General features: G+C 41.5%; 1 long non-coding RNA gene and 1 gene segment (V, D, J or C); one reads left to right on the top strand and one right to left on the bottom strand.

Moving 5' to 3' along the window:
- Window positions 1-495: 495 nt before the first annotated feature.
- LOC133246561 (uncharacterized) lies at window positions 496-5497 on the top strand. Its single transcript, XR_009736073.1, has 2 exons — window positions 496-3052; window positions 3243-5497. It is a non-coding gene; the product is annotated as an uncharacterized LOC133246561 (long non-coding RNA).
- A 4318-nt stretch (window positions 5498-9815) lies between these two features.
- On the bottom strand, window positions 9816-10914 carry LOC133246546 (T cell receptor beta variable 20-1-like). The segment is given in 2 exon segments: window positions 9816-10308; window positions 10790-10914. Coding segments are annotated over 2 exon segments (381 nt in total).
- Between the last annotated feature and the right edge of the window lie 8818 nt (window positions 10915-19732).

The raw sequence follows: 19732 nt of genomic DNA, 5'->3' as shown, positions 1-19732 counted from the left end.
TGATGGCTCTATCATATATAATATGCCTACATAAGCATGCTGCCCTTTCAAATCTATGATTTTCTGTTTGTAAATTCATATGCCTTTTTCATTGTCCTAAATTAGGAAATGGTGTGGTGATTCAAAGAGGAACCACCTCGTTTTCTACTTGTTCAATATTATCTTCTCTATTCTCTTTATTCCACATAAACTTCAGTTTACTTTCATCAAATTTCATGAAAATACCTATTGTGATTTTTTTTTGTGCTGCATTGAATTCATAGATAATACTGCAGAAACACTACGGGTTTAATTTTTTTCATGATCATGGTATAAATCTTCACTTATTTCAGATTTTTAAAATGTTTTCCTTTAAGATTTAATATTTTTCTGTATTAAAGTCTCATTTACCTAATCAATTTGTTTTTATGTATTTTATGTTATTTTAAAACTTGTAAATGGTCTCTCCCTAAAAATACTTTTAACTGTTTGTTGCCAGAATATAGAAATAAACTGACTTTTTATATTCATGTTAGATTCAGTACTTATTAAATTTGTTGTTGTTAATAATGCAATACTTCTCTAGATTCCTTTGGTTCTTCTAAATTTGCCATCTGTCTTTAATCATTTTTTTTCCTCCTTTTCTTATTCACACTCTTTTCTCTTGTTCTGCTGGTTTGAAATTCAACACAATCTTGACTAGAAATTGTGGTCACATTCATTTACTTATTCATCAGCTATGTTTGACGTAGACAACTACAGATACTGGATATGTGGTAGATGCTATGGGGGTTACAAAGTGTAACATTAGATCTTACTATTAAAAGAGTTACTGGCGTGCCAGGATGTCCGCATCATTATCCCCAATGCTGCTGGACCAGGTTCATCTTGGCTGACCCACAGGAAGACAAAACACTAGATGCCCATGTTTGGAGCAAGAAGAGGTTTGTTTGCAAGGCAACCAAGCAAGGAGAGGAGAGATCTTATGCCCAATTTGTAATTGGGTTCTTTTGTGTTTTTTAAATTGAATTGCCTTAACTCTTTAGATATGTTGGATATTAATGCTTTACTGGTGTTATTTTTTGCAAACACTTTCTTCCATTCATCAGGTTGGATTTTTGTTTCGACAACTTTTTTTGTCTCTTCTTTTTTTCTGTGAGAAGATTTTAATCTTGATTAGGTCCCGTTTGCTTATTTTTGCTTTTGTTTCTTTTCTTTGTAGAGACAGATCAAAAGATACGTTGCTACAATAGATGTCAAAGAATGTTCTGCCTGGGTTTTCTTCTGGGAGTTTTATGGTTTCCGGCCTTACACGTTGGTCTTTAATCCATTTTGAGTTTATATTTGTGTGTGGGGTGAGGAAATGTCCTAATTTCATTCTGTTACGTAGTTGTCCAGTTTCACTAGTACTGCTTATTGAGGAGGAAGTTGTTTCCAAACTGTATATTCCTGCATTCTTTGCCGTAGTTGAACTGACCATACAAGCCTGGGTTTATTTCTGGGCTGTCCGTTCTGTGTCCATTTTTGCACCCGTTCCATTCTGTTTTGATTATTACAGCTTTGAGCATTCACTGACATCAGAGATTGTACTATCTCTAGCTTTGTTCTTTTTTCTCTTGATTGCTTTCACTATCTGGGACCTCATGTGGTTTCATACCAATTTTACAACTATTTGTTTTAGTTCTGTTCATAGGCACTTTGACAGAGACTGCAGTAAATCTGTAGTACAGACCTTTTAACAATATTAATTGCGGAACTGGCTGATAGGAAAAATAAGAAATGTATTCACAGGCTTGACCAACAGAGAGGCAGCATCCACATTTTTCTTTGCAAATCATGTGCTTTTTCAAATATTCCCCTTAATTATTCTTAACTCTCCAGCTTATTTTCATAAGCAAAATATATTTCTTCTTAACTTTAACAATATGTTTGATTTAGTCTCTTTTCCTTTAAAGCAGAGCAGTCCTAACAGTTGGGCACACAGAAAATGAGACTACTTTTGTGATCTCAGTTTTGGTTGCTGGTAAACACGAACTTCTGGAAAAGGTCCTTTCTGTAAACCTCTATACTGAGGTTGAGACATCAACTGAGAAATGTAAAGACTAAATCGAAGTACGAAAATATAAAGTCTTTGCAGAAAATATTTTAATAAATAATTTCCTTATGAGTATTAAAAAGTACATTCATAATATATCTCTTAAAACAATTTCAGGAAAAACTAAGAAAAATTAAACAAAATATGTGCAGAACATGATTGATAAAGAAAATATACAAAGCAATAGTGAGAGAAGTTAAAAGGACCTCAGTAAAATGCCATGGGGGATGTTTTGGGAAGGGGGAAACGTTTTGTGTCTTGATTGTCATGCTGGTTACATGGGTGTAAAAACTTGTCAAAATACATCAGTATGTGCCTAAAATGGGTGTATTTTGTTGTGGGTATGTTATGCCTCAAAGATGCTTTTAAAAGTTGCACAATTGCAGGAATCTGGATGAAGGGAGTTGCTGAGTTTCTTGCTCAGTTTCTCTGGCAGGGACAGCTGAGAGAAGCGGTGATGAACCCTGAGGAGTCTCTGGGTCTGGATCCATGAATGTGCAGAGCCGGGTGATTAGGGTGCCCGGGGAAGACAGATGACCTGCCGATTATCCTTAGTCCTGAAGGCACAGCTTTATCAGGTGAAAAACACAGAACTACATGTTTTAATAAGACTGTTATTAATCCACCAAGGTCACAACCTTTGTCTCCTTTGCCAGATACCCTGCCAGCTGGGGAATCTGAGACCCCTTACAGCTTCCTGCCCCACCCTTGGGTGTGTGTTCCCACCAGCTGTTTTCCATCTCCCCTTCTGCTCATCCTGTGTGGTCATTTACAGATTTTTTCCTTCTGGCTAATGCTCTTTCAAGGTGGGCTTCTCTTAGTTCCTGCCCTCCTACAACACCACTGATTTCCTGAGCTGGGTCCACGGTGAGTTTGTGCTCTAAGGAGAGCTGATGTGCAGCACTGTGGACTGGCTGCTGGCACAGAAATACAGAGCCGAGTCCGCTGCCTCGGTGGAGTTGATTTCCAGGCTGCAGGGTGAGTTTTGGCGGCACTCAGCTGAAAATCGCTGTTTGAACATGGCTGTATCTTCCACAATGTCTTGCTTCTGAAAGTAAACCAAAAATTCTAATGCTTCTTCCAGCTTCTTGCGATACTAGTAAACATAAGAGTGTCCTTTTATGGGGACACAATCCATCTTTGCTTTCTATTCTTTTCCTTTGACCAGATGACTGGGACTCTGGGTGACGTCAGTGTCCATGGAGCCTGTAAGGAAAGAGAGAGAAAGTGCAGTGAAAGCCCAGGAGAAAGCCTCATTTTGCTGCCACAGGAGAACGTCCTGAAACTGGAATCCAATAAATTCACCTCACCTGCTCCCCAAAAGAAAACAAAAAGCCGCACAGCACAGAAGGCTGAAGCACATGGCTGGCTCAGGGAGAAAGCAGGGCAGCGACTTTTTCTCTAAGGCTCCTCATCCCCCTTCAGCACCTGCTTGTGACGTGATTACTTTTCGTGGTCATCATATGGAAAATGAGACTAACGTTGCACAGCCTGGGAGGGCAGAGAAAGCTGGTTAAACAACTGGTGTGGATTTCAAACTGCTTTAATTTTCTTTCTCCTGATTCTGCTCTTTCACTATTTCTTTAAAAATAAAAGTTATTTGCATATTAACAATTTATTTCCTTTTTTACCTTGTAGATTTGCCTTTTCCCTTCCCTCTCAGACAGAACAGCTTGCTGTTATCAATCATAGTTTCCACTGCACTTAAAAAATCATATATCTGCCTCTTTAAATTAAAGAGTTAAATGTTGAACTTATGCAAAATAATATTTATGATGAATATGCAATCCATTTAGGGAAAAAAATAAAGGGAATCCTCTTGTTTGAATCAATCAGCTTAGGAGTTAGATTAGCACTAAGAATGTTTAAGCCCCTGTGTTATTTTTATAGACTTCATGGTTGTTTTTCTACCATGTCCATGTAACTACACTCCTGAAATTCATATTTTTATTCACTTGCTTTTCATTACAGTTTTTCTCATTTATGTAAGAATCTGAAAATTTTGTATTAATCAGTGTTGTACGTCTTTTAAATTTTTTTGAGGGAGTTCTTTTTCTTGGCCATGCTCTTTTCATTCAACATATGCCTATGATAATAAATCATGTTGTCTCATGTAGTTTTAGATAAATCAGTTTCACTAATATGTAGGATTCCACTTACTAGTTTGTCAGAATCTATTATCCATTTAACCTCATGCACCCTCGTTGTTGTTTTTTTTCTCACCCAGATTTTAATGCTACGACAAATAGGAGTGTATTCTTACACAATTCTTTACATACTTAAGTGTAAAGTTTCTGTATACCTGGGATTGTAAAAATTGAGCCTTAGGGTCACCACGTCTATTTTACATAGCAAGACAAAATGGTTTCCAAATTAATTAAGCAAATAAATAGTCCCACAACAGTTTATGAACTACATTCAAATGTTCCTCATCTAGCATCTAGTACATTGGCATGTACTGTTCTTTTAATTTTGTCAGTCTGTTAGGTTAAAGTGGTATCTCACTATAGCTTTAGCTTGCATTTTTATGACTGCTAAAGAGATTGATATTCTAAAGTAATACATTTATAGGCCACTGGTTTTTCTGAACATTGCTCTTTTCTCATACTTTTGGTAGATTAGCATTTATTTGTAACAGTTCTTCATATATCTCAGATACTAAACTTTGTCATTTACAAGTATGCTAATATCTTTTCAATTCGTGACTTGTGTTTTAACTCTTTGTAAATTTTTTGTTGATATTTCTTATTTAGTAAAGTCTATCATTCTTTTTTGGGGGGAAGGTGTGAATTCTTTAATTCTTTATAAGCAATGTTTCCATAACTAAAGTTCATAAAAATATATTCCTATAATATTTACCAAATAGTTAATAATTTAAATGTTGCAGTTCAGCATTTAATCCTTTTAGAATTTTGATTTTTTTTTTTGCCTATGTAGTGAGAAAGAGTTTAGATTAATTTTTCTTCCTGTGGAGAACTACTTGTCCCAGAAGAACCTGTATATTGCATTACTCCCCTACATACCTGCAGTGGTGGCTTTACCGTATATTAAGTGCCTATATATGCACAGTGCTATTTTAAATTTATGATTTTCCATTTGTCCACTTAGTTATACGAAATTATAAAATAATTTGATGATTAGATTGCAAATTCACATCACTTTGTAGTTCTTTAATATTATCTTGAGTATTCTCTCCTCTTTTTCCCACTTAAATTATGACTATTTTGTCAAATTTCATGAAATTCCTGTTGTGACTTTGTTTAGTGCTATAGTGAATACATAGATGATAGTGCTGAAATTGGAATAATTTTAGTACTGGTTTAACTTATTCATGATCACGGCATGTAACTTCAGTTATTTCAGATTTTAAAATGCCTTCCTCTAAAATTTAATAAATTTCTGAATTGTTTATCTTTGTATAGATTTAGGTGTATTATCTTTTATGTTTTCTGTTACTAAATGATATCTCTTTAAAAATCTATTGCTAGTGTATGGGAATAAACTGACTTTATGTTAATTTTCATTAACTTATTAAGTGTTATTATAAATAATGCAATGCTTCTTTAGATTCCTTTGCGCCTTCTAAACTTGTCATCCATCTATAATCACTCTTTCCCCCTTCTTTTTTCATTTTCATGCTTTTTTCTTGTTTTGCCAGGCTGGAAATTCAACACAATGTGAAACAGAACTAGTGATGACCTTCATTGACTTACTTATCAATGACCTGTGACCAGAACAACTACTGGTACTGTAGACTGTGCTACATGCTCTGGGGATTAGGAAGTGTAGAATTAGATCCTACTGTTTTCAAGACCTATTGTCATCCCAGGATAACTGCAAATCATTCTCCCAACTGTTACCATGTTCATTTTGCCCTAAGTACAAGGAGCCAAACTGCTGAGACTCTGATGTTTTCAGCAAAGTAAGGGCTTCTTCTCAAGCCAGCCAAGCAAGAGTATCCCCGCCCTCCTACCCCGTTGGGCTGACTCTGCGACCCATGAACTGTAGTCCTCCAGGCTCTTCTGTCCATGGGATTCTCCCGGCAAGAATACTAGAGTGGGTTGTCGTTTATTTCTCCAGGGCATCTGCCCGACCCAGGGATGGAACCATGTCTCCTGCATTGGCCTGTGGGCTCTTTACCACTGAGCCACCAGGGAAAACAAGACCTCAAATCCGCCTCCGCAAAGGCAAGGGGCACAGGGCATTTAGACTGTCGTGAATGAAGCATGACCTGAAGGTCTGAGATACGGGCTTCCCTGGTGGCTCAGTGGTAAAGAAATCCACCCTGCCACTGCAAGGGATGCGGGTTCAATCCCTGGATTGGGATGATCCCCTGGAGAAGGACATGGCAACCCACTTCAGTATTCTTGCCTGGAGAATCCCATGAACAGAGGAGCCTGACGGGCTACATCCATGGGGTCGCAAACTGTTGGGCACGAGTTAGCTACTGAGCACATGTACATGGGGAGCCTGGGGCACTTGGGAAGCTTGGGACTGAAAAAATGTGCATGCGTTGTCCTTCTCTGCTGGGGTAAATGAGCTGTAGCCTCTGCCCGTTCACCACAGAAGTGCTCAGCAAGATCTGAGAATGGAGTCTTGGATCCTCTGAGGTCAGAAGGTCCCCAGGCAGACACCTGTGCTTCCCTAGGAGGAGGGTCGCTGGTTCTAACCAATCTCAACCAGTTTGGCTCAAACTAGACACAGCTGACTCTGGGCTCTGCTGCACTACCGGGAGTTTCCTGGAAAATAACTCAGGTAAACATCTTATTCAGGATACATGCCACGTGGAGGCCAAGCAAGTCTTAAAATGACCTTGATTAGTGAAGGCAGGTGCAATGGATCTGATTAATCCTTACTCATGCTTTCACAACCACTACCTCAAAGATCTCACCTGAGTTTCCAGAAGCATCAGACAACTTCTCAAATGAAGGAAGGTTGGTGCTGCTCACTATGAGCACCCCCTAGTGCTCAAGTGAAAGTCACTCAGTCATGTCCGACTCTGCAATCCCAACCACCATACAGTCCATGGGATTCTTCAAGCCAGAATACTGGAGTGGGTAGCTTTTCCCTTCTTCAGGGGATCTTCCCAACCAAGGGACCGAACCAGGCCTCCCGTTTTGCAGGCAGATTCCTTACCAGCTGAGCCATAAGGGAAGCCCAAGAATACTGGAGTGGGTAGCCTATCCCTTCTCCAGTGGATCTTCCCGACCTAGGAGTTAAACCGGAGTTTCTTGTGTTGCAGGAGGATTCTTTGCCAAAGGGAAGCCCTGATAACTCTGACTGACTGACTGACTAGATGCTCAGAGGGGCACACTTCTCACAGGCCCTCTGGTTTCAGGCGGTCTTCACCTCCTGTGTGGCGAGTGGGTAGTTTCTCTATGCTGCACAGTGGCAGCCAGACACCCCAAGAATCATCAGGATAGGAAACATGCAGCCATGTGTGTGGTGACCTGCTGGAGTACTGCAGAGACTTGCTACTAGTACTTAGTTACACAGTCACTGATCCAGTACTGATTGGTGTTATTGATCAGTTGATTAAATTTAATCTCTTAGAGCCACATTCAAGGTGAGTGGGCTCCTCAGATCTCTGTCCTCAGTCCTTTGATATTTTCTTTGTATATTCTGTCATCAAGGGATCAAGAAGGCAGTTTCATTCTTCCAGTTATGGAAATTGTCCCAAATTTTTACCTTCACCCAGGTCCATTTTTTGAGCCCCTGACTCCTACGTACCACTGCTTTCTGCATATTTCTGGTGAGATTTCTGTCCCAGAGCATCCCCAATATCAAGAAAATCATGATCTTCTTCCCACTTTGTCCTCCTGATTCATCTGACTTGTAGTCAAAACCTTCCTCTCCATCTATTGCCTCTCGTGATGAATCAGTTACCCAGGTCTTGATTTCATTTCCTAATTATGTTTTAAAACTCTCATTTCCCTGTATCACTAGCACTGCCACCATCATCCTCCTAGCTTCAATACCCCTACGGTTGTTTCTTTCATTGTCTCTCCTTTTTGATCTCACATGCGTGCTGTTGTTGTTTAGTCACTAAGTCGTGTCCAAGACTTTTGTGACCCCATGGACTGCAGCACACCAGGCTTCCCTGTCTATCACTGTCTCGCTGAGTTTGCTTAAACTTGGGTCCACTGAGTCGCTGGTGCCATCCTCCCATCTCATCTTCTGTTGCTTCCTTCTGCTCTTGCTCTCAGTCTTTCCCAGCCTAAGGGTCTTCCCAACGAGTCAGCTCTTCACCCCAGGTGGTCAAAATATTGGAGCTTCAGCGTCAGCATCTGTCCTTTCAATGAATATTCAGGACTGATTTCCTTTAGGCTAGACTGGTTGGATCTCCTTGTAGTTCAAGGGACTCTCAAGAGTCTTCTTTAGCACCACAATTTGAAAGACTCTCTCTAACACTCTTTATTTCTAGGCTTTTTATATTTTGCTAATCAAATGGATATCAATTTACATATAATTGCATCTTTCTCCATGTTTCTTGATCACCAGGAAATCAATGTTTATTGATTACAGATGTTTCTTCTCCAAAGTGTATGTTAATATTTTTGCTTATTTTTCCGGGGCTATGCAAGGAGATCCAACCAGTCCATTCTGGAGGAGATCAGCCCTGTGATTTCTTTGGAGGGAATGATGCTGAAGCTGAAACTCCAGTACTTTGGCCACCTCATGTGAAGAGTTGACTCATTGGAAAAGACTCTGATGCTGGGAGGGATTGGGGGCAGGAGGACAAGGGGACAACAGAGGATGAGATGGCTGGATAGCATTACTGACTCTATGGATGTGAGGCTGAGTGAACTCTGGGAGTTGGTGATGGACAGGGAGGCCTGGCGTGCTGCGATTCATGGGGTCGCAAGGAGTCGGGCACGACTGAGCGACTGAACTGAACTGATACAAGGTTTACGGTCAATGTGTGATTTTTCCTTTTCCTAGAAAAGGATTTTTCAGGGGTTTAAACTCAGTGCTTCACCTACTAGCTTGTGGCTTCTGACAGAACTTTCTAGTTTTGAGACAAGCCTTGTTGTCTGAAGTCTTTCTTATTTATCCTTTCTGTCTTCTCCTCCCTCTGATCCCTTTGTGAAGGTTCTGCACATGCTCTGTACTTGGGTGTAGAGGGTTGCCCCTTCCAGTCCTACCTTGTTCTTTCATCAACCTCAATACTGTATATAGCACATCCCTGAATTCTTTCATGAGTGAACATCTCTACTTGGCTGCCTAATGATTCCATTTGTCTTGAAAGTCTAGGATGGTGACAAGACAGTGCTGAATTTTCTTGGAGGAAAAAACTCCAGTGTTTATTATAAAAGTGTTAGTCACTCAGTCATGTCTGACTCTTTGTGATCCCCTGGACTGTAGCCTGCCAGGCTCCTCTGTCCATGGAATTTTCCAGGCAAGATACTGGATTGGGTTGCCATTCCCTTCGCCAGGGGAACTTCTCAACCCAGGGATGGATCAGACTTCCGTCTCCTGCATTGCAGATGGATTCCTTACTGTCTGAGCCACCAGGGAAGCCCATTATAGAAGTATTCATTGCTTTTCTAGAAGCATTTTGGGATCTACCTATAGGATTATGTGTCAATTTATCTAAAAACTTATGATTAGCATACGGGAGAATCAGAAAAAAAATCCAGATTTTATAATTTTCAGCCCAGGGAACTTTCCAGGTTGGTTGGCCATTTATAGGCCTAGCTCCATTTCCATATGGCTAGTTCTCAAGCACCATACCTTCCCCCTGCTCTCTACTCAGATATTTCTCTCCGTTTCTCTCTCTACACACACAGCCACAGATGACTCAGTCAGAGAGGCTGTGGCTTTTTTCTCTCCACACCTCCTTCCACAGGGCCCCATGGTTCAGTGGGGTGCGGAAGGGGTTTGCTACCAAGATTCTTGTCTGGGTCTCTGATCTCGGCCCAGCGCTGTGTCTCTAGCACTGCAGAAGTAGAGGCCGCTGTCTGCAGGATCCACACTTGTCACCATCAGAGATGAAAATGTTCGGTCTGGCTGATTGATGGGAAACTTGTCCTTGTTATAACCTTGTTCGTATGTGGCATCAGTGCCCTCATTAGAAGTTGCCATCAGCACGAGGCCTCGTTTTGGGAACTGACGGTACCAGAACACAGTTGTAGCTTGAAAGTCCAGTGCACGGCACTCGATGGTCACAGAGGCTCCACTCTTACTAACAGCCCTGCGGGGCTGCTGAGAGACGAGAGCACCAAGCCCAGAGCCTGCTGAGACAGAGGTCAAGGAGATGAGAGCCCAGCAGGACAGGAAGACATGACCATAGGCAGAAAACTACAGCCTTGCTCATTCGCTCACCTTTCTCCCGGCTCCAAGGGAATCCTGTCTGTTATGTGAACTCATCCTGTCCTAATTCTTAGGCTGCTCATCCCCCATCTCTCCTGACTGGTGGCTCCTCACCTTACCCTTTACGCCTCCAAATAGGATGGAATGTTCCCTCTCATTTTGTTCAGTGTAAAAAAATCCACAGTCTTAAGGAATTCCCTGGTGGTCCAGCAGTTAGGATTCAGTGTTCTCACTGCCAGGGACCAGGTTCAATGCCTGGTGGGGGAACTAAGATCCCACAAACCAAACAGCCAAAAAAACTTCAAAAATTATAAAAGTCCACAATCCCTGACTATCACTTCACACATGCCAACACACACACACAGACACTTGACCAAGCTACTTAGCTAATAAGGCTCGTACTGGGTCCCAGAAGCAGCAGAAGCACCAGCATCTTCAGGAACTGGCCTCACACCACACCTCTCAGCAGAAAGATATGACCTTGCCCTTTCTTTCTCCACCCCTAGAAGGAGGGCTGAGTGTCTGCATAATTCTAAGGATGCTCCAGTCTGCCCCCTGGTGGTCATCATTATCACTGATGCAGGATCCGCCCCTCTTTCAATCAAGTGAAAGTGAAAGTCACTCAGTCATGTCCAACTCTTTGTGACCTCTGGAACTATAGCCCATCAGGCTCCTCTGTCCATAGGATTGTCCAGGCAAGAATACTGGAGTGGATAGCCATGCCCTTCTCCAGGGGATCTTCCCAACCCAGGGAGTGAACCTGGGTCTCCTGCATTGCAGGCAAATTCTTTACTGTCTGAGGTGCCAGGGAAGCCCTTTTCCATAAAAGAACCATTCAAACATTGCTGGAAGAACTCAGAGATATTCTAACCCAACTCTCAATGTTATAGGACAGAAACTGAGGCCTAGATCATTGAAATGATAGTAGTTTCTTAGTCTTATGTAAGGAAATGGCTATATTTGTGTGGTAAATGACATTGTTAATTCTTTACTTCTGTAACGTATCCTCAAAGTAATCAAGACAACTCATGCCTGTTAATCACTAGAACCATAGATGAACATAAGAACTACCAGGCTAGAAGCTCAATGCTTCTTTACATTGAAAAAAAAAACACGTCCTCATCTTCTCAATGAAGTATTTATTTCATGAGTATATTATGCCAGTCCCCTCATATAATGGACTTAATACTAAACATATCTATGTATTATATAAACACACATCTCTTTATAATAATCTGAATGCGGTAGAAGTGATGCTATGATTTTTAAAGCTGGGTCACAAGTAACGTGATAGATCCCTCCAGGGTCTCTCGAATGCTCACTCTAGGGGAAGCCAGCCACGAGATAATCATTTTCACTACCCCGAGGCCACCATTCTGCAAGGAAACCCACCTAGCCACATTGAGGGGCTGAGGGTAGAAAGACAGACAGACGTGCTAGGCTGGTGCACAGCTTCCCAGGCACCCCAGGGCAGGGGTCAGCCACGTGCGGAAAGACGCCATCTTGGATGTGCAGGCGACTGGAGCCTCAGGCGTCTCCCGCCTCAGGGACCATCTGACCATGACCGCATCAGTTCAGTTCAGTTCAGTCGCTCAGTCGTGTCCAAGTCTTTGCGACCCCATGAATCATAGCACGCCAGGCCTCCCTGTCCATCACCATCTCCCGGAGTTCACTCAGACTCACGTCCATCCAGTCGCATGAGCGGCCCCAAATGCGGGCTGCCCAGCCAGGCCCACTCAGCCCACAGAACCATGAGAGATAATATATGTTAAAGTCACTACATTTTGAGGTGGCTGTTGTTACTGTTGTTTTTTTAAGCTTTTAAAATGAGATATAAATTCCACATATAATAGACTACACAAACCTTGAGTGTACAGCATAGTGAAATTTCACGAATGAGTACATCTATATAACTATGCCCCAGATCAAGATAGAGGACATTTTCATAACCCAGAAGCCTCCCTCATGCTTCTCTACAAGTGAAATAAAAATACCCTCAGAATGTAGCTGCTGTCTTAACTTTGTACAGTCTGTGATCTGGCTTCTTTTTCAAGAAGAGATCCATACATTCATGAGATCCATGCATGATTTCACAAATAACATTTGCTTTTCTGCTAGATTTTATTCCATTCCTAAGGGCAGCTATTTGTTCACCGTGTTGCTGATGGTCATTTGGGTGTTTCCAGCTTGAGGTCATCATGAATAGAGCTGCCATGACAGTAGGTTTTTCTCACATATCCCTTTCTACTTCCTCAGAATTCTGGACTATTTAAGTTTCTATACAATTAAACTGGTTTTCTGACTTGTCTAATTTAATCATTATTTTTTCTAGTATATTTTTAAATTCAGAAACTATGTGTATGGTGTCCAAGAAACATTATAGTTATTTGATTCTATTTTTCTAGACATTGTTCTTCCAAGTGATGCAATGGCTTGTTAACACTAAGAAAACATTAAGTGACACTTTAACTTTTTTGACTTTCATAAAGTCACTTTCTTACAACTTGGCCATGGGAATGGGGGCCATTATGACATTTAACAAAGAGTTCTTTTCAGTACTAGGGGCACCCTGAAATAATAAAGAGTTCGATAGTTTTACAGTGGATGTTTTAAAATCAAGTGATGTTTTAAAATCTGCCTTTTTTGGTCATAAATTCTTCCACTGGAAGGAGGAAACCTGTTTCCTTTCAGTAGTTGATTGAGTCGCTAAGTCATATCTGGCTCTTTGCAACCCCATGGACTGGAGCCCGCCAGGCTCTTCTGTCCATGGGATTGTCTAGGCAAGAATACTGGAGTGGGTTGCTATTTCCTTCTTTAGGGGATCTTCCTGACCCAGGGATCAAACCCACATCTTTTGTATTTCCTGCATTGGCAGGCAGATTCTTAGTGCTGTGCCACCTGGGAAGCCCCCTAGTGTAGATAGGTGTGATTTTTAAGAATCAACCCAGTGGATTGCTGAATCATGACTGTGCCATTCCATGACGTGTGTTGCTGCAGCAGCTGCTTTGGGTGCCTGGTTCAGGAGGAAGAAGCTGACTGCCCAGGATACTGAACACAGAAAAGCCCCGTCACCTGGTGGGAAGCAGGACTCATTTGTGTGCAGAGAGGAGGTGGCTTTGAGTCACTGTGTCTCTACTAGCAGCACAGAGATACAGAGCCGTCTGGTTCTTCTGTGCTGATGTCACGGTAAGAGGAAAGAAAGGCTTCTTTTCACGAGAGGCGCTGTAGCCTTTAGCTATGTCTTCTTTCTGAACATTGTTTACAACTCGCGAGAAGAAGATCTGCCTCAGTCCTAGACCTGGGTCCTGTTGGTACCAGTACATTGAGTCGTAATCAAAATCCTGTTCACATTCCAGGGTCACAGCTCCGCCTTCCTTTTTGAGCAGGTATTTAGGGGTCTGAGTGACCCCACCAGCCACGGTGCCTATGGAAGAAAGGGAGCAACTCGGGAAACAAGGCCCAAGAGGGCAGCCAATGCTGCTGCCGTGAGGGAAAGGCTTAGCTCTGGAGCTGAGCATCTTTAGGATGGGAATCTGCTCTCTGAACCCGGGACTCACCTGCTCCAAAGAGACAAAGGGCCCTGCAGCAGATCACCTGGTTGCCCATAGTAGGAAGGGGGTCTCCTTGTAGCCGCCAGCACAGACCGATGAGGAAAGACACTTAGCTATGGGGCTTCCCCTGGTTGAATGTGTGGAATCTATCAGAAGCCCAGAAAGGAGGGTTGGACAGGATCCTGTAGATATTCAAGAGGGTCTCCCTAATCTGGCAGATGAGGCAACTGAGGACAGAGATCTGAGTCACTTGCACCTCCCTTGTGCCTCCCTCCCCCAAACTCTGCATTTTGCCTGGCCCTAGTGGGCGCCACCCCACATTTCCAGGCCAGAGCCTCACTGTGATTGGCCCACCTTCCTCCTTGCAGTAAGGAAGGTTTGATCAAAATGGGAGCACAGTAGATGCTCTGGTCACACAAGAACGCAGAGTTTATGTTTTTAACTTTATTTTGCAATGGAGTATAGCTGATTAACCATGTTTTATATTTTCAAAGGGACTCAGCCATACATATACTTGTATCCATTCTCCCCCAAACTCCCCTCCCATCCATGCTGCCACATAGCCCTGAGCAGAGTTGCCTGTGTTGTACAGTAGGTCCTTGTTGGTTCATCTACTTTTTGATTTTCTGCAATTGTTTCATCAAAGAAAATGATAACAAAACTGTGTTCTGTAGGTGTCCAACATTTTTTGTTTGACGAGAATAAAAAAAAAATCACTGAGATGAAAATCTGAGGTGATGTGTTTCTAAGAATACTATTTCAGGATCAGACCCATCTCTTAAATTCCAGACCAGTTTATCCAACTCTATTCCCACCATCTCTGGGATATACCATAGACATTTGAAGAATTTCTAATCCTGGCATCCATACCTACCTGTGCAAGCACTAGGCAGGGAACATTCCAGAAAGAATAAGAGGCAACATAGGTTGGTATAATGAGCACAACCCTTTTGGCCAAACACACCTTGTTTTCTCTGTTTCTCCACAGCCCACCTCCCATTTTTTTGAGCTTGAGAAGAAAAAGTGAACTCCTGAAACCATATTTTCCTATGTTGAAAATGAAGAAAATAGTGCCTTTGCTTGTCATGGTGATTAAATAAAATCCTATATTTAAAGCATGCAGTAGAGAACTCGAAATAGAGTATGAAGTAAAGAGAAGCATCAGGCAATGCATATTTCCCATGACAAATGATGTGGTTCTTATTATGTTCCCATTTTGGGGTAACGGAGTCTTCGTCCCTGAGCCTCAGTTGGCGTGTTCCAGCCCTCTCCTGTCTCCATCTTCATCCCTTGGAAGGCTTTGTAGCCAATTTCACTAATCAGACATGTCGGCTTCCCCAGCCCACGGCTGTTTCTGGGATGGGCCTGGAGAATGTTTGTGCAGTGGAAGGACATGACTGCGTTGATACGGATTAGGAACTGGCACAGAAACACGCTGGAGAGTCTTCCAGCTCCAACAACTGTATCTTCACGACACCGGGTCCCTCTTTGGGTAATTCAGCAGAAAAGCATTCCATTGGCATTCCTGACTCATCTATGATTTTTTGGTTGCTCAAGGTAAATCATGAATTTCAGATCTTCCTCCAGGAGCTGCTGATAGTAAACTTAACTGTGTCCTTTCACTGGGCTGCATCTCAGTGTTACCTCCTGTTCTTCACCCCTGACAAGGTGTTTTGGGTTCCTGGTGATGCCAACATTCATGGGACCTCAGAGCAGAAGGGACTGCATGAGACGGAGTTTTAATAGAAGGGGACGTGAGTGCCTTCCAATGAAGCAAGGCAAGGGGAGCTCAGAAATGTTTGAAGTCTCCTGCATTCATTTAAAAGTTCATAGGAATTTTGCTTTGTACTCCAAAATGCAATTATTTGCATTGAATGTCAATACCTTTTAGAACATCTCTGGGCAACATAGAGGTCCAGGGCATATTCGAGACACAGCTATAGACCCACAGATAAAGCCAGTGATGCTGATCCATTAGCTCAAAACTCACTGCCTCCAGGAGCCAGATGACCCCTCAGCTGAGTAGGCTGGTGCCCATGACAGGGTTGGGCATGAAGGGAAGCCTGCAGGCAGGACCAGGAAGTGTATTTACTGCATGAGCTTGGGGAGCTCGAGCTCAAAGCTGGCTTCTATGAGGCGGGTCTTCCTATGGGGTCACCATTTCCAGTGCATCCCATTGTCTCCAGAATTAATCTTTTACCTCACTTAAATGGAACTGAGGTTCAAGATTAGTCTTTTTTCCCCCCTGAATTATGCACACAACCTGGTTTAGAATATTTCAGTATGGACATAGTGTTGAGAGATGAGTAGCTTCATTATCGGTCCTTAGCTTCTGAAACAGTTTGTCCCACTTCTGCACACTTTTTTATTTTTAATTCTTCCATTTTCTTTCATTGGCTTCTATCATCTTTCCATTTTTCATTACTGAGTACAGGGAGTGACCACATGTGATATTTAGGTACGTTTGTTGAGAGGCAGGGAAGTGGAGACCAGAATTTGTGCCAAAAAACAATAGAGACAGAAAAGGATTTGACTCCATTTCTTTCGTCCACCTCAGCTAAGCAAGGCTTCAAGCGTCTTGAGAGAACCTTAGTTAATGGTTCATAATCCATTTTCTTCTCTGTGATATCCTACTTGATTTTTTTTTTTGATCTAGGTAATACAAAGAACAGTCGCTAGAAAAACCATAAACTCTCCCTCTCAAACCTTTTGTCTCATTTCTATTTATTTGTATTCTCTTTAATCACAAATGGAATACCTGTGTGTGAGGGATCTTCCTTTCTTCCATTCTTTTGTCCTTTCCTACCCTGTGACAGTAGATAATTATATGAAAGAAGATGCAAAGAAGGAATTAGACACCATCCCCCCCTTTTAGAATGCACAGGCTCCCTGGAGGAGATGTACCTTGTACATCTAGGATGCTTCAGGCCTCGAAAAATAAATAAGATCATAGTAACTTTTAGTGTCCAAATAACCATGGCTCAAGACCTTCTTTTATAATAGCAGGGTCCTAAGGCCTTCTTCAAAGGGTCTCTCTTATTGTGGGAGGTATTCATAGGCTTACCCAATTATATGCTTCAATCAGAACTTAGCTGCCATCACCACTTAGAATCCGCTCAGTCATTTCTCCTGAAAACACTCCAAATTGTTCACTAATGCTATTGACAAAAATGCCCATCTCTGAACACACACGTCTAGCCTGAAGGGACTCTTTCAGGATGCTTTCAGATCCAGGAATCCTCAGGCTGCTAGGGCAGTAGGGAAATGAGTTATCTCTTCACTTTTTTGGCTATTACAGATAATGCTGCCTGAACACACACGTGTAAGTTTTTTGTGTGGACACATGCTTTCAGTTGAAATTGCTAGGTTATATGGTAATTCCACTTTAACTTTCGAAGAACTGCCCATACATTTTACACAGTGGCTGTACCATTTTCCATTCCCACCAGCAATGCATGAGGCTCCCAATTCCTCCCCAGCTGCCCCCAAATTTGTTGTTTTCTGTCATTTGCATCACAGCCAAGTGGATGTGAGATGGCATCTTACTGTGATTTTAATTTCATTTCTTTAATGATTAATGATGCTGACTATCTGCTACATTTATTGGCCACTTACATATCTTCTTTAGAGATGTGTATTTAGATCTTTTGCTCACTTTAAAGTTGGAGTATTTTTTTATTGTTGAGTTGAAAGCTTTTTAAAAAATATATATATATAAGCTTTTTAAAAATATATTTATCATAGATATATGATTAATAAATGTTTTCTCATTTTGGAGGTTATCTTTACCTCTCTTGAGAGTGCTCTTTGAAGCACAAACTTTTTTTTTTTTCAGTTCAAAGAATTCCAGCCTACTTAGCTTTTCTTAGCTGCCTGTGCTTTTAGTGTGATAGTTAAATCATTGCCTATTCCATCATCATGAAGATTTACACCTTTGTTTTCTTCTAAGAATAATCTCAGATCTTATACTTAGCTCTTTGATACAATTGAGTGAATTTTTGTATATGGTATGAGGAAGGGATGTAACTGTATTCTTTTGTACATGGATATCCAGTTTTCCTAGCACCGTTCATTAGAAAGAATATTGTTTCCTAGTTTAATGGCCTTTGCACTCTTATCTGGAAAAAGCAATGGCAACCCACTCCAGTACTCTTGTCTGGAATATCCCATGGACAGAGGTGCCTGGTAGGCTATAGTCCCTAGGGTCGAGAAGAGTCGGACGTGACTGAGCAACTTTACTTTCCCTTTTCACTTTCATGAACTGGAGAAGGAAATGGCAACCCACTCCAGTGTTCTTGCCTGGAGAATCCCAGGGATGGAGGAGCCTGGTGGGCTGCCGTCTATGGGGTGGCACAGAGTCAGACGTGACTGACGTGACTCAGCAGCATCAGCACTCTTATCTAAAGTCAATTCCAAATAAATGTATTGATTTATTTGAGATGACTCTCAATTCTATTTTATTAATAGAATTATATTAATGCCATTAATTTTATTAATATATTGACTTTAGTAATTTTATTATTAATAAAAATTATATTGATTTATGTGATTATCCTGTTTCCAGCACAATACTGTCTTGATTTCTGTAGTCGTGCAGCAAGTTTTGAAATGGGGACATGTGAGTCATCTGAAAATTTTCTTCTCTCAAACTGTTTTGACTAATTTTAGTACCTTAAATTTCCATATAAATTTTAGCATCAGCCTGTCAATTTCTAGACAGCCTATTAAAAAGCTGAGACATTACTTTGCCAATCAAGGTCCATCTAGTCCAAGCTTTAGTGTTTCCAGTAGTCATGTATGGATGTGAGAGTTGATCTATAAAGAAAGTTGAGTGCTGAAAAATTGATGCTTTTGAACTGTGGTGTTGGAGAAGACTCTTGAGAGTTCCTTGGACTGCAAGGATATCCAACCAGTCCATCCTAAAGGAAACCAGTCCTGAATATTCATTGGAAGAACTGATGCTGAAGCTGAAGCTCCATTACTTTGGCCACATGGTGTGAAGAACTGACTTATTTGAAAAGACCCTGATGCTGGGAAAGATTGAAGGCAGGAGGAGAAGGGGACAACAGAGGATGAGATGGTTGGATGGCATCACTGACTCAATGGGCATGAGTTTGAGTAAACTCCTGGAGTTGGTGATGGACAGGGAGGCCTGGTATGCTGCAGTCCATGGGGTTGCAAAGAGTCGGACACAACTGAGCAACTGAATTGAACTGAACTGTCAATTTCCAGGCCAAGAAAGGTAGCTGGAATTTTGGAATTCAGTTTTTCCTTCTCAATAATATTAACTCTTCCAATACATGATCCTGGGATAGGTTTCCATTTATTGAGACCTTCCTTAATTTCTTTCAAGCGATATTTTGTCCTTTTCAGTCAATAGCTTTCATTTTATTAGTTAAATTTTTTCCTAGATGTCTTATTATTTTGATGCATAAAGCCCCAGAGAAACTCTAGTTTGTTACACTATACCTCTTAATAGTAAAAATGGAAATATGGACTTGCTTTTACTGCACCAGAATAGTATTCCTGTTATGCACAAGGTTTAGATAAGAGAAGATAGTAATAAAACAAAATTAAAATAGATGACTGGTTTTTAAATCTTATACTGCCCTCTGCTGGGGAAGGTGGGGGAGAGAAAGAGCTGACGTGTGCCTTCAATGGATGTCTTAGCAGATGTGTGCATATGTGCATGTGTGTGCATGTGTGTGTGTTAGCCTTGAAATGTGGGGCAGCAGTGGGTGAGGTCACTGGCTTTGGAAAAAGGAAAGAGAGAGGGGTTCTTGGCAGGGGACGG

The sequence above is a fragment of the Bos javanicus genome, chromosome 4 (assembly GCF_032452875.1).
Source record: "Bos javanicus breed banteng chromosome 4, ARS-OSU_banteng_1.0, whole genome shotgun sequence".
Taxonomy (NCBI): Eukaryota; Metazoa; Chordata; class Mammalia; order Artiodactyla; family Bovidae; genus Bos; species Bos javanicus.
Note: the sequence above shows the minus strand (reverse complement) of the source record. Positions and strands in the feature narration are given on the sequence as shown.